At 37.8% G+C, this 13,926-nt stretch overlaps 1 protein-coding gene and 1 long non-coding RNA gene across 3 annotated transcripts in view; one reads left to right on the top strand and one right to left on the bottom strand.

Annotated features, from left to right (window-relative positions):
• The first annotated feature begins 12 nt into the window (after positions 1–12).
• LOC135323269 (uncharacterized) overlaps positions 13–13,926 on the top strand; it is an 82,582-nt gene continuing 68,668 nt past the window's right edge. Inside the window, exon 1 of the long non-coding RNA XR_010384679.1 lies at positions 13–121. This is a non-coding gene — a long non-coding RNA (uncharacterized LOC135323269). The remainder of the gene's footprint in view (positions 122–13,926) is intronic.
• KRT222 (keratin 222) lies at positions 4,484–13,391 on the bottom strand. 2 transcript variants are annotated; one of them, XM_010991780.3, is made up of 6 exons: positions 13,228–13,391; positions 10,015–10,143; positions 9,083–9,303; positions 7,320–7,396; positions 7,011–7,146; positions 4,484–6,587 (listed from the first exon to the last, which is right to left on the bottom strand). In XM_010991780.3, the coding sequence occupies exons 1-6, from the start codon at positions 13,321–13,323 to the stop codon at positions 6,359–6,361; spliced, it is 888 nt and encodes a 295-aa protein (XP_010990082.3). In that variant the 5' UTR covers positions 13,324–13,391; the 3' UTR covers positions 4,484–6,358. The 2 variants fall into 2 exon arrangements, with proteins under 2 accessions (XP_010990082.3, XP_064352131.1); XM_064496061.1 differs by having other exon boundaries at positions 13,146–13,302.

The following is a 13,926-nucleotide window of genomic DNA, read 5'->3' on the forward strand; positions in this document are numbered from 1 at the left end:
ATTTTGCCAGCCGGGTGCCGATTCGTCACAGCGGAGAGGGCGGAGGTGGCCCGACCGAGGGGTAGGCCCCGGACCCCGCGGCCGTGAGGAGCAGGAGCGGCGACGGGTGACGCGGCGGGAGGTGCGAAGCTGCGCCGAGGGGAGGTGGGAGTGCGGCCTCGGCTTCCCCGCGCGGGGCCGGAAGGCGGCGGGAAGCGCGCCCGGCCGCGAGCCCCGGAACCACTGTGGCCACGCTGGACGCGCGCCACCCGGGCCAGGCTCGGGCCGCACACGCCCCCGCGAGTTTTTTTCGCTTGTTCCCTTCCGGTCTCTTTCTTTCCTCTTTTCTCTGGCAGCTGGAGCGTATGCTTCAGCAGAGGATGGCGGCGGCCAGCTCCCGGTTCTCCGAGTTTCGGTCCCTAGGCGCGCCTCACCCGACTTCCTGCCCTAACGGCCCGGCAGGAGCCCTGGCGAAAGCAACACGGACTTTTTCAGTTTTCCCAAGCGCGAGTCTCGTGTCATTGCTGCAGGTTTCTGAGCCAAGGCCCTGAGATGTTAATCCCCTCGCCCCAGGTTGTGTGTCTTAGAAGCGAGGGGCCGGGGTCTCAGTCCCAGCGCGCGCCCTCGCTCATTCTGCTCCTTTCGCCGGGAAGGACTGCTCTTCACTTTTCAGCTGAGACTCATCTGTCCTTCCGGCTCCAGCTCAAATTGTTTGTGATGCCCTTCTGGAACTCCTCCCCCCGTCCAGCCCTTCCCAAAGTTGTTTGATAACTTTATTATCGTCTTCACTTGATACGTGGTGTCGGAAGGTTCAGCCATCTGCATTGGTCATCTTCGTCTCGCCAGTGCCCAGTAAGGGCTTGACACATTATTAGATGCTCAGTAAATGTGTATTGAGGCAGCCTCTGGTCTAGTCCAGGGCTCTTTCCACTAAATAATGAGTACTTTGATTTACTAGTTAGTAGTCTCTCCTTGGATATACAAACACCTGGCCGATGTTGTGGGTTACTGTGGAGGGAGAAGGATCTGAAATTACTTGAAAACAGTATTGATGTCTAGAGTGACTGATTTCTTCAGCTGCCTTTAGCCACGCATTCTCTAGAAGTCTGCGAAGCCAGGGACAAGTGACCATCTGTCCAGTCCTTCCACCTCCAGTATTTTTAAACTCATGAATAGAGATTAGTGAAATCGAAGAGCGTTTGGAAGGGAAAGATTAAAAAAAAGAGGTCATTAAAGCCTGAATGGTGCTTGAGCTAATGCACATGAAATTGCTTTTCCTTTTTTTTTAAACATAAGAGCATCAGAGACATAGATTAATGTAAGGTACACGAAGGCCTCAGCGGGTATGGCAGTACTCTCCTCGGGCTTTTACGGTGGGGATTGGATTGGGCTGCGCTGGGGCAGAAGCTCTGTTGTTCCATCTCTAGGCAGTCGTCTGAAGAAAACCTGCAGGCGCTGGGTGTTAGGAACAAAGTACACCATAGTGGGAAAGGGGTGGCACAAACAATGGTGGAAAAGGAAAGAAGGGGATTTCAGTGGAGCAGTGACACTTTTTCATTCCCATGCCTTTACTCAAAAGTCACCTTCCCAGTAGGCCTTTCCTGACCTATTTAAAATTACAGCTCATTCCTCCGCCTCCCCGCTATTCATGGTCTGTTCTGTTTTTTCCTGCAGCACTTCTCACAGGCATACTATATCTGTTATGGAGTTGGTTTTTTCTTCTCATCAGAATGAAAGCTCCTTGAGAGGGGGTCTTTGAACATCTGGAACAGTGCACTCTCAGGTGCTGAATATTTGTGGAGTGAATAAATAAGTGACTGTCTTGTTTTCATCCTTTTGGTTCTTTCTCTACTCCGAGGATTTGCAAAAGTAAAGGAAAAATAAAGGCAAAATATAATAGAGAAAGCCCTAGAAATTAAAACCTAGAAATTAAGAGTGAAATATAGCAGGATGGACTCCACTTACACTGAGTTGTTTCTTCCCCCAAGCAAACATTGGGACATATAATCTTGCACATACAGGGTTATTGATGGGGACCACAGGATAGACTTTTGGAATGGTGATTATTCCTGGGAAATATGAGATGCATCATTAATATGACTGTTTAAACTGTATGTAACTGTAAAGTTGTTGAGAGCCCTCACAGGTACCTAGTGGTAAACCCCAGAACTCATCTTAGAACCGAGTAGTTTAGTTTTCTTTCTGGCAGCAAGATCTGGGAACTTGGCCTGCTTTCCTCTCTGACACTAGGAAGTATGATTCCTTGAGTTCTTCTTTCCTGCAAGGCAGGGAAACCAAAACAGGCAGGTGACTAGTAGACCTAGGATTGAAGTCCAGGTTTCTTCAGTTTCTGGGAGGGAGACAGTTAAGGGTAGAAAGAGAACCATGACTGGGAAGGAAGCAGAGGAGGGAGAAAATGGGAGAGAACAAGGGAAAACCCATAGCTCTTGGGCACTTAGTAGTCTGTGAATTGGCTCTAGGAGGTTTATTTCTTTATAGCCCTTTATAATTGTATGTAATTTTTAGGTGCTTCCCCCACCCCCTCAGATAGAGGGTTTGGAGTTTAACAGGTTTTCAAAGAGGTTTGTGGCCAAAAAAGATTTTGAACCAACTGCTGAGCTGTGCAATTTGTCTGTAGTTTGGTCTAATGAAACTTTTTTAAATGGCCTTTTTTTTTTTTCTTAAAATAGGGAAGGGAAGGACAGAACTCTGTCCGAGCCAAATAGTTTATAAAAGTCTGGCCATAGGAAAAATGGTGAAATAAGCTAGTTTTCTTAGCCATGCTTGTGAAAGCCCAAGTGATGGCTATTCAGTTGCTATCTCTAGAAATTGTTGTGAAATATCGAACCCCAGCAGATTGCCAGGATTGAGTGATTCATGATGTTTTGTAGAATTTGACCAAGTAGGTTTGCTTTTACAGCCTTCAGCAGTGCCTTCAAAATACCTGGGGATTTGAGACATGAGCTTTGACACATAGTGTGGAAAAGGATGAAAGTGTTTGAAAACAGGATGGTCCCGGGGAATCTGAGGTATGGTCCATCATTCACATACCTTATTTGAGGGTCAAGGGCAGGTGTTGGCAGACTACAGGTGCAGGCCAGATCTGGGCTACCTCCTGTTTTTGTGGTTTTATTAGGACACAGCCATGCCCATTTATTTATGTATTATTTATGTAACAGCTGTTTTCAGCTACAAAGGCAGAGTTGAATAGTTCCAGGGACTGTATGGCCCTGAAAAACCTAAAATCCCTGCTCCGTGGGCTTTTACAAACCACTGGTCTAGGGTCTCAGTGGTTAAGGGAAACTGGAAAAGGCTTGTACTGATTTACACTTACACCTTATTTCAAAATATTTGTAACATGCCCTTGAACATTGGCGATCTGTGCGTATGTACTGGCCACAACTTATAAGCATAGAACCAAATTCTACCCTGTGCACAAACTTTCCTTTGATTTCATGTGCCGATAATTTGAGTCATGTGTGTATGCATAGTATTTAGCTAAAGTTTATTTTTGGCCCATGTGCCATAATAGCATTCCATTTGAAACTTTCCATTTTTTTTTCACATTAGAGAACATTTTGTACTTTAAACTATTATGGAAGAACCGTTCAAATTGGATAACTCACTGAGAAAGAATGACTCTTTTAGCAGTAACTGAAGAATTAAAAATTTTTTCTTTACTTGTTGTGTTTTGAACTACTACTTAGTCGTTGTCAACATAATTAGCCTCCCAAATTCTTCTCTCCTGGTGACAATTTTCATCCAAATAGTACTGTGTATTTGAGTAGTGCTTTGCCAGATCTTTTCAAGAGTGTAATTATTTCAGACAGCTTTGTGAGGTAGGCAGAGTAGGAATTATGATCAAGCACCACCTTTCCCTTCATTTTCAGGTGTGAAAAATTGAGGCCTAGGGAATTTAAATGAGTCCTTCCTGGTTTCAGGGGTCAGTAGTGACAGCCCCAGGGCTGGGATCCTGCAATTGTTGGTAATTAGAATCATTATTTACTTTTGTATTTTGTTATGGAAACATGCATTTGAACCATTTCAGAGAGATTGAAGGGTATTAATTTCTTTTCATCCATACAGTGAGGATAATATTATGTATCTTGCAGGATTATCATAGGGATGTGGGGTTGTGCACAAAGATGCTGAGGACAGGGCCAGGAGCAGAGTGAGCACTCTCCCAATGGTGACTGTTCTTACATGTTTTTCCCTGGGATTATGGGATTATTTTTATTTTTATTTTTAAAATCAGACTATATCATGTGTTAGAATATACCATTCTTAATTTTTCTTTTGTAAACTTTTTTCTTTTGTATAGCTCAGTGGTAGAGTGCATGCCTAACAGGCACGAGGTCCTGGGTTCAATCCCCAGTACCTCTGCTCAAAAAAAAAAGTATAAAAGTGTTATCTGTCCACCGTGGTTACAGTTTTCTTCATTCCCCAAGGGAGGGAATTGGGACAATTATTGGAACAATTAAACTTGACACAGTGTATCAAATACAAGGCAGGTTAGTAGCTCATGTTTCAATTTTTTTTTATTGTAGTGGTATCATTTACTTTGGTAAATTCATATCCCAATTTTAAATGTCCCAAAGCAAATAAAACTTTGTTATAAATTCAAGTACTGTATTTTAAAATGTACATGTTATACATACAATAGCTGCATGGTGGAATTACTTTAACAAGCAGTCACATTCATGATGCCTGGTACAAAGTTTTTAACACTGCATGTAAATTACACTAGCTATATTCCTTTATTATGATACTGTTGCTTAGTACAGTAACTTTAGTACAATAGCTTCTGTGATTGCATTTTCAAAGCTTTGATAAAGTTAGTAGCATTTAACTAACATTGAATGAAAACACTTTTATGTATAGGATGTATTTTAGGTCAGAGGCTTATGCAAGAATAAGCACATAACATGCTGTTGTTTCCTTGACAAAAAAATCATCCTTTTCACTAAATAGAATAAGCCAGTCTAAAAGGGAACTAAAGTAATTGAAAGAAAATTTAAATGTTATTCCCTGTATTATGTTAAAGACTATTTAACATAATTTTCTTCTGGTTAAAATATACCTTTTTTTTTTTTTTTGGTTGACAAAGAGGACAGAAAGTTGCAAAGGCTGTATTAATATGCTAACAGCTGTAGCCCTTAGATAATACTTTAGCTGGGAGAAAGTATGGTGAATTGTACTCAATGGTTTTTTTTTTTGCTTAGAAAAAAATTGATAGCTTATAAATTTCTAATGTTTAAAACAGGTATGCATTATTTAAGGTCTTTAAATATACCTGTATTAAACAGATTAGGTTGTTTAAAAAACTGCAACAATACTTGACTTATTCACAAATATATTTTCTATCCATATTTATTACGGTTTGAACATTTTAAAAACACAAATCTTGCAAATACTCTTAGCTTAGATAACACTGTTATCTTAATTCACATAAATAAATACAAGAAATATTTGTAATACTTTATAGTGTATCTTTATCTAATGCTCACTTCAGAGACTCAAATTAATCACATTTAACTTTACAGATGGAAAAGTTGGAATGATGAGAGATTGGATAACTCTGTTCTAGTAATTGTAGTAACTAGCTTTCATGTTGTGTTTGTGCAGCTGGCCTTCTGATTTTTTGTGGGGGAGGACACAACCTTTAAAGTTCTTTGAATAGAGTCACTTCTGCCAATCAATGATTACAAAAAACTTTCAGGTGACGATTAACTTGATTTTTCTTAATCATCAAATTAGCCCTGGGGTGTGCTCCATATTTTGCTCAAAACATCTTGTGGAAGGTAACTGTTCTTTTTCTAAGTATGCAAATTGTTGTCTCAAAATGAAAAAAATTTCGTTAAGTGATTAGTGCGTCCTCTTTCAAAGTTTGTTTATAAGTGCTCTCTTTTTTAAGTAGAAAAATCTTTTTAGATACAACCAATCGTGGAATAACGATGAATAATAATTCAGTGTGGTTCTTAACATAATACAATCATATTTAAACAGACTATTCCCTTTTTCTTACAGTGTCCAGCCACTGAGTGTAATTTCAAAGACTTAACCAAACCCTCTTAATACTTACAGTCTCTGATAAAAATTTCGAGGGAAAAACAAGACTCTTTGGAGAATAAATAAAATAGAAACTGTGCTAAATTTCTGATTTTATTTGAAGCTCCCCCTCTCCAAAAAGTACACTTATAATTAGACTCAGAGAAATATTGTCCCCTCCTTTTTTTTTTTTTTTTCCTGAAGAGACTCGTATGTTGGTCATAACAAGTGTACTTAATAACTTTCATTTAGGGACAGGCGATAGTCAGCATGGCCCACCCTTGGTCCATCTTAATGTCATTTTCACATCAGGTCAGACACTGTCTTTGGATTAATTAGTTGCTGATGGAGGTTTGATAGAGGGGATACTGCATGATCTTCTCATGATAAGCCTGACTTCTATATCCGGTAGGTTATCCTGCTTAGTCTGTAAACACCCTTCATCAGTGGCTGCTAAATGCAGATCAAATCGAAGAGAGACAGATTTTTTCCTTAATCGAGGGTTATCTTTAAAGAAGGAACCTTCCCATTCTTTAATAACTTCATCCACTTTCTCTGTCCTAAAATGATAAAATAAATCTTTCTATGTGAAGAAGTATGGATATAGTAAAAAAAAAAAAATATTGCATATGAAAAAGAAATCAAGAAATACATGTAATTTGTAACTTACATTTTAAATTAAAATTTATAATGGACATTATGGCATTTATAATTTATATTCTTTAAAAATCATATGAATATAATTTCTAAGGGATTCTGTGCCATTCTCACATTTTGGTTATATTTTTGGAAAAATGATGAGTTGATGATTGAATCTTCAGCTGAGTTTTTGTTTATATATATTTGTTCATGTCAGATTAAAAATCACAGTATATAAAATTATGTTAGGAAACATTCAAAGATACTGAGGTTATTACTCAATTAAAGTTAATTTTTTGGTGTACATTCATTATTATTTCTTAACTCAGAATTGTTTTACTTACTGAATCGTGCCGTGAGCTTCAGTGCTTTCTTTCACAATACTTCCATTTAATATTGCCTGTTTGGTCACTGTTTCCACTTTTTCATTCTCACACTTTTGTGGGACTTTTGTGGAAAAAGATATTTCATTTATAATGGCTGTGAAAATATTATTTATGAAACATTAAATGACAATGTTGAAGTTCTATTCACAGCCAATTTGTATGTCAAACTTTATTCAAATATTGCTTGTTGTTGCTACTTTATTTACGTATAATCTCTATAAATGGCCCTTCACTTTTCCAGTTAGTTTACTTATATCAGAAACTCACCTGAAGGTAAAACAAAACCAACTCTACTTGTGGTAGGTTTTTGTTCTTTTTTCCCACCTTGGATACAACCATAATATCTGCAATTGGAGAGAATTATATTATAGGAGCAACATTGTATTAGCATGTAGTTGAAACAAATGCTCACCAGTAAGAGAATGGATAATCTGTAGTATAGTCATACAAAGGAAATACTATTTAGCAGTGAAAACGAGTGCACTAAGGATATACTGCATCTGTATGGAACAATCTCCCAAGATAACATGGATGGGGAAAAAAGATAGATTGTAGCTAATTTTATAAAGGTTGAAATAATATGCAAGACAATTTCATATTTTGCTTAGGGATACATTGTGAGACTAATGAAACTACTAAATTTGGGAGCAAGGTTAGACTGAGGGGGGAGGAGGATGAAACTGTTGGGGGTGTGGTTTAGGTGCCTGGGGCGGGGACTGGGGGGGCGGAACTTCAACAACATTATAAATGTTTCACTTCTTAAACTTGGGAGAAGTGGGTATGTGGGAGTTCATTATATTTTTCTTTAAAAAATTTTTTTCTGGGGGGAGGCAATTAGGTTTATTTATTATTTATGTATTACGGAGGTACTAGAGATTGAACCCAGGACCTCGTGCACGCTAAGCACACGCTCTACCACCAGAGCTATACCTTCCCCTCCTTGTTGTATTTTTCTTGATACTTTCTTGTGTATCTTAAATATAGCATAATAAAAATTTGAAAATTATATTAAAGGAATATTAAAGACACCTTGAATGATTTAGACATTAAATAAAATTCACAACCATGTTATTTAATAATAAATTCTATGTATATAGCTGTATATATATTTACATAGCACTGTCTTAAGCACTTTACAAACATTAATTCATTTAATCCTCATTGCAATTCTATGAGGTAGGCAATATCATTCCCCTTTTATAGATGAGAAAATGGAGGCACAGAGAGATCCAGTAACTTGCCCAGCATCACTCAGCGAGTAAGTGGTATATTTTTAATTCAACTTACGTTTTTCAAGGATTTAGCAAATGGCAAGACTTATAGGTGAAAGTAGTTCCATCTAGTTTCACAGTAGACTCAGAATTCTGAAGCAAGTGAGAATAAAGATTTCTTTTTATGGGAACATGGAGGCTGTGCTGTACTCAAAGCCATATGACCTTATGATTATACAGATTATGAAATTGTGTGAATTAATAAGAATTCCTCTTTTGATACCTTTTGTTATCAGGATATCTGGAAGTCTTTCAAATCATGTACTCACAACATTGCTTTCCATGGTTGTACTGTAATAATAATAGGAATAATAACAACAATTATTTTATTATTTTGGTATTTGATGTATGCTGGGAGTGGGCCCTTGTGGGATGGAGGGATGTGGTAATATGTGAATTTTTCAAGCTTTTTTTGTGGGTGGTCCATAGAAGGCACTTACTAATTCTAAATGAGGTGAATGGCAACAAAAGTAAGAAAGTTAAGGAAAGTCATTTTTGTAGCAGTTGAGAATTATTTACATTTTGTTCTGGACTTGCTGTGCTCTTTGTTGTAGATAATGTCCCTGACTTTGGCTAGTCTGTCCATAATTTTGGGAGGCTGGAAATAGTTCTTCCACATATTATTTGCAGTGCGTACGAGTCTTAGTTTGTTTTAGGTACTCTGAGCACGGCATGGTGATGCGGATTTTTTAGATGAAATTTCTCTGACTACATCAGTGACAGTGTATTTCTGGTCCTTAACTACAGGGAATTAGGTACCTGATTTCTTCCTTTTCTAGGAGGCGGCGGTAAGTTGCTATTTCTTGCTCTAGTCTCATCTTCGTGTTGAGAAGCATCTCATGCTCTTGAAGCTGCTTTTCGATGCCGCTCCTGACTTCCTGGAGCTCTTTTTCTAGTCCTTCAATCACTGCCTCTAGGTCTTGCAGCTGCATCTGGTAATGCTGCTCACTGGCGTGCAGGGAGTTTTCAAGGCCCCTCTCCTGTTTTATATAGATCTTCATCAGTGAATCAGTGAAACAAAAGGTGTTTCTGAAATCTGATTTGCAATGTTTTTGTTCTGTTGTGTTCTTTCTTAGAGAGGTTGCAATGTTTATACGTCACTTACGTAAGAGGTGTTTCCTTACAGCTTTATGTATGACTCAAAGTTTTAAAAAAATATATTTTATATCTATAGCTAGAAAGGTTACTAGTTCAAAGGAATCCTGTGATAATTCTTTTGCCCCCCAAAATCTGCAGTGTGATTAGTTTATTATCATCCTGATTTATTAAATATTGAAAATATAGAATATTGAATATCAAAGCCAGAGTAAACTGCTTATAAAAGGCATTTTAGGAAAGTGTTTAAATATTTTTCTGTTAGAAGTCTCAGTGGTAGAGGTCAAAGACTCCCAACTGTTATGACTTTGGTTGATGACAAAGGCTCTGTTCCCCTACTCCAACGATTAGAGAACCCCAGGGTGACAAGCAAGGATTATTTCATTTTTATGGGTGTGAACTAAACCTTGAGTGAATTGATCATGGCCATGATGGCAGCAGAGGGGTAGTTGAGCTAGAACCACGGATTCAATGCACTGGCCTGATTTTCAGTTTCTCACTGTCCAGTAATGGACAGTAGTAGTATTCCTTTCCCTCTCTTAATCAGATAACATCTGGGGACCCAGGGGGCCAGTTGCTTTTGAGATCATTCTCACCACAGCATGGAGAGATTCAATTTCCACTTGCAGATGGTGCCACTGGCGTCGAGCTTCCTTGAGTTCTGCTTGAGCCGCCTTTAGAGCCTCTTCATCTTTGTCCATTTTTTGGCTTATATCTTCTTCCAGCTAGAAGAAAGCCAACAACAACAATAACAACAGCAAAAAGAGCACCCTTGAAAATGAGACATGTAAAAGCAGTTAGAGAACAATAGTATAGGAATCGAATTTCAATTGTTAAATTACACATGTGTGTTCTGGTGCTAACGAATTATATATGCAGGCAAGTCCATTGCACCCTCAGCCTCAGTTTTCTCAGCTGTAAAATGAACCTCAAAAGTTCCTTCCTACCACGACTGTCTATGAAATGCAGAAAAATACATGTTAATGAGAAGTAAGTTTGCAAGACTTGAGTTTGAGATCTCTGATTCTTAACTTTCTAGCATCATAAGAACTTTCTGATTCTAACTTTTATAGCATCATTAAGGAAGAAAGGTAGAGAATTAGTTACTATTTCCCCCCATATTTTCTTGTAGACTGCTTTATAAAAACAGATAAACAGCTATATATCCTCAATTGATCATTTCTGGGACTTGGTATATGGACAAGGAGTAAATATTGCTAGGAGGTATATTATGAATAATTTAATGCATTAAGTTATCATGGGCATTAGAGATTCTTATAGCCTTCTGTATTAAGAGAACCCACTGTTGATTTACCTTTTTCAAAATGATCTTTTTAGAAAGCATGTTAATTCTGGGTATCTGGGGTAGTAGTGAAAATGACTTCTTCAAAGATTGTTTTCTAAATGTTCTCATGTTAAATAACAAGTGGATTATTTTCTGTTCAGCTTTAAGTGTTCTTATGCTGATGTTGGGGATTAAATGAAAGTTATCTTTTGACAGAATTCTCAGCATTTGGCCCCCAGAGCAACAGGAGAAATGTATAGAATTGATGGTAGTATTTTGAAGCAAAAATGAGAACTTTTAAATGTCCATATAAAAAATACATTTTTAAAGTTAAAAACATTTAATTTGGTGGTACCGTGGATTTTTCTTAAAGGAAATACTGGATTAAATGAAAGTCTGAATAAAGTTCAGCACAAGGTATTAGAGAACAAAATTCATTTGTTTCTTTTGGTTTGTTGTATCATTTATTCGTAGTGTTAAGTTGGCAAAGCCAAGCAGTAACACATATCAGAGCAAGTACAAGAGAGAATGACAAGAATTAGGAAATAGGAGAACATAAAAATGCTGGTTTCTACTGGTCTTTTAGATGTTGAGTGAGAAACTGACAGCTAGGCTTGTGCAGTAGCTAGATTCCCAAGATGGCTCCCAATGAGTCACACCTCCCAAAATTCATGTCCTGGTTTGGTCCCCTTCCACACTGAATCTGGGATGACCTGTGTCTTGCTTTAGCCAGTAGAATACAGCAGAAGTGCCAGCTATAGGCCTAAGCCTTGGGAAGCCCTGACAGCTTCCACGTCTATGCTTTGGGGAGCTTTGGGCCAACATGTAAGAAGTTTGGATACCCTGATGGAGAGATCACGTAGAGTGGCCAGGTAGAGAGAGAAGCCCGTCTAGTTGTCTTAGCTGAGCCAGCCTTGCAGAAATGCCCTGCCAAGGTGCCAGACAACCTAGTTGTACCCCAAGATGACTGCAGTCCTAGTTAATGTCATGTGCAGCTTGAAGAATCACCCCCACTGAACCTAGTCTACCCACAGCATCATGAAAAAGAATACAATGATTGTTTTAATCCACCAAGTTCTGGGGTGGTTTGTTATACAGCAGTAAATAACTACAATAGCTTATTTTTATTGTGTAATAATTAAATAATCAGGCTTTCTTGAATGTATTACAGTTGGCTTTCTAAATTCTTTGGGAAAAAAATCCCCTAAAGTAGTTTTATGTGAAGAAGACTAAACAAAATTTACTGTCATCTTGCTTTTTCACTTTAATTTATTCATTTCAGCATTGTGACTTGTAAACTAAGTAACTTGTATTTCTGTCATTGCAATATAAAATGTTTATTTGGTTTATAATTTTCAGAAATTATCATCTATTAATTTTTTTCTTCTCTTTGTAAAAGGTGAGTGAACTCTTCCAACACTTAAATATCCCAGTGAGTTTGCTTAATCTAGGATGCTGATCGTTCTTTAGGAAGACTGAAAATGTTACCCAGAGGTTAAATTTATGTTGTTACTAAAAATGAATTGCTAATGCAGTAATGTCCTATGGTTTCCCAGAAATATTTTTTTTCACTTTTGGTGATGTTCTTAAGTAAACTCTTTGCTGTATTTGTGTGCTTGGCATAGAACTTGAACTCAGATATGATAGGTTAACTAAAAAAAAAAAAAAGACAAAAATAAAAACCAAACCCTGAATTTCTGAATCTTTGTTTCTAAAATATTTGTTTGTACATTTATTTAAAGATGAGACCTTAATCAATTGCTAAAGGTGATTGTCACTTTAAAACAAAGTATGAAATTAGGATTTAGCCCTTATTTAACTTGGCTCTCTTTCTAAAAAATACTTAAATATTGCATGCTTAAATAAAAATAAACATTTGTCATCTTCGAGTACAAAAGCAAAAATCTATAATCTAGTGGAGAGTCCTTATCAATTTGGGGAATTTTGATCGCCCCAATTTATATCATTTTTTCTGGATGCCATGTTCACATACCAGATGATTTCTATTTATAACAAGCTGGTATAAAATTGAACTCATTTTAAAAAATAATAGAAGCCTTTTAGCAATATTTTACTTAGATGTATCTTGCAAAATGTACAAGCTAAAAGCCTTACTATAAAGCTTGTATTTTAATGATATTATTTAAATTATTTCTATAAATAACTCCATAACATCTTCGAAGGGTATCTGAAATGCTTCCTTTACGTAGGATGTCTGAAAGAGGTTAGAGTGCACCATTTTATTGGATGTTGAGCCTGTGTTTTGTTAATGATAGTAACCTCATAATTTATATGAAAAATCAAATGCATCAATCAACATTTATTTAATGGTCATTTAACAGTATAATCACAGCATTTCCCCCCCTGTAGTCCCAATCACATTGCAGTAAAAACCTAAATTCCTTCCCCAGTATATGCTGCATTGAAAAGGAAATACTGTACCTCAGAGAGGCCGGGACAGGAATTGGATAGACATGGATTGTCTCCTTATCCTGGAAGATGCCTGTCTGTATGAAATCATTACCTGGATCCTTGTTGAGAGCACGGTCTCTATCTGATTTCTGGTGAGGAGCTTTTCATAGTTTGCCCTGATCTCATTGAGTAGCTGGGACAGCTCCATTCTTTTCCCATCCTCCACCTTGGCTAACTGAACCTTATCGATAGGATAGGCTGAGATCTGCGGCAGAGCCTGCTCCGTCTGCATCACCAGCAGAGAGAGCTCTGTGGAGCCTTAAAGATGCAGAGCTCCTTTTTTTCAGAAGCCATAGAAATTCCTGGGTTTCTCATCAATCATACAAATATTTGGTAAACCCCTTTCTCCTATTGTTGTTGGTCTAGTTGAAACATCAGACTCACCATAAAGGAACAGGAAAATGAAGACATTCTCAGTATTCCTGAATTGGTTTTCTGGAAAATTGAGCACATTTTGGGGGTGTGGGAAGTCAATTTTTATTTTGTGGAAAGGAAATGGGGCATAACATGAGGAAAATTATTTTGTTTTTCCAAGATACTGCATGGAAATAAATCTGGGAGTAAAACATACCTAAACTTGTTTTTTTATGGCTTTCCTCACCATTTGGATTATTTAAACTAGGGCTATGGGAGGGCATTAGAATACGTTGTAAGTCTTGAATATTCTTACAGTTACCATTTCTGATGTTTAGCAAGGTTGAAGAAATACAACCGGATGGTCCCTGTGCAGGGTGGATTCATTGAGATAGGA

This window comes from Camelus dromedarius, chromosome 16 (genome assembly GCF_036321535.1).
Source record: "Camelus dromedarius isolate mCamDro1 chromosome 16, mCamDro1.pat, whole genome shotgun sequence".
NCBI classification, from domain to species: domain Eukaryota; kingdom Metazoa; phylum Chordata; class Mammalia; order Artiodactyla; family Camelidae; genus Camelus; species Camelus dromedarius.

Bases quoted from the DNA above. Each gene is read 5' to 3' on its own strand.
- KRT222 (XM_010991780.3), bottom strand. From the start codon at position 13,323: ATGGAGCTGTCCCAGCTACTCAATGAGATCAGGGCAAACTATGAAAAG. The intron at 9,304-10,014 runs GTGAGAATGATC...TATATAAAACAG, and splicing joins TTGAATCTCTCCATGCTGTG to GAGAGGGGCCTTGAAAACTC. The intron at 7,147-7,319 runs GTGAGTTTCTGA...ATATTTTCACAG, and splicing joins TGGTTTTGTTTTACCTTCAG to CCATTATAAATGAAATATCT.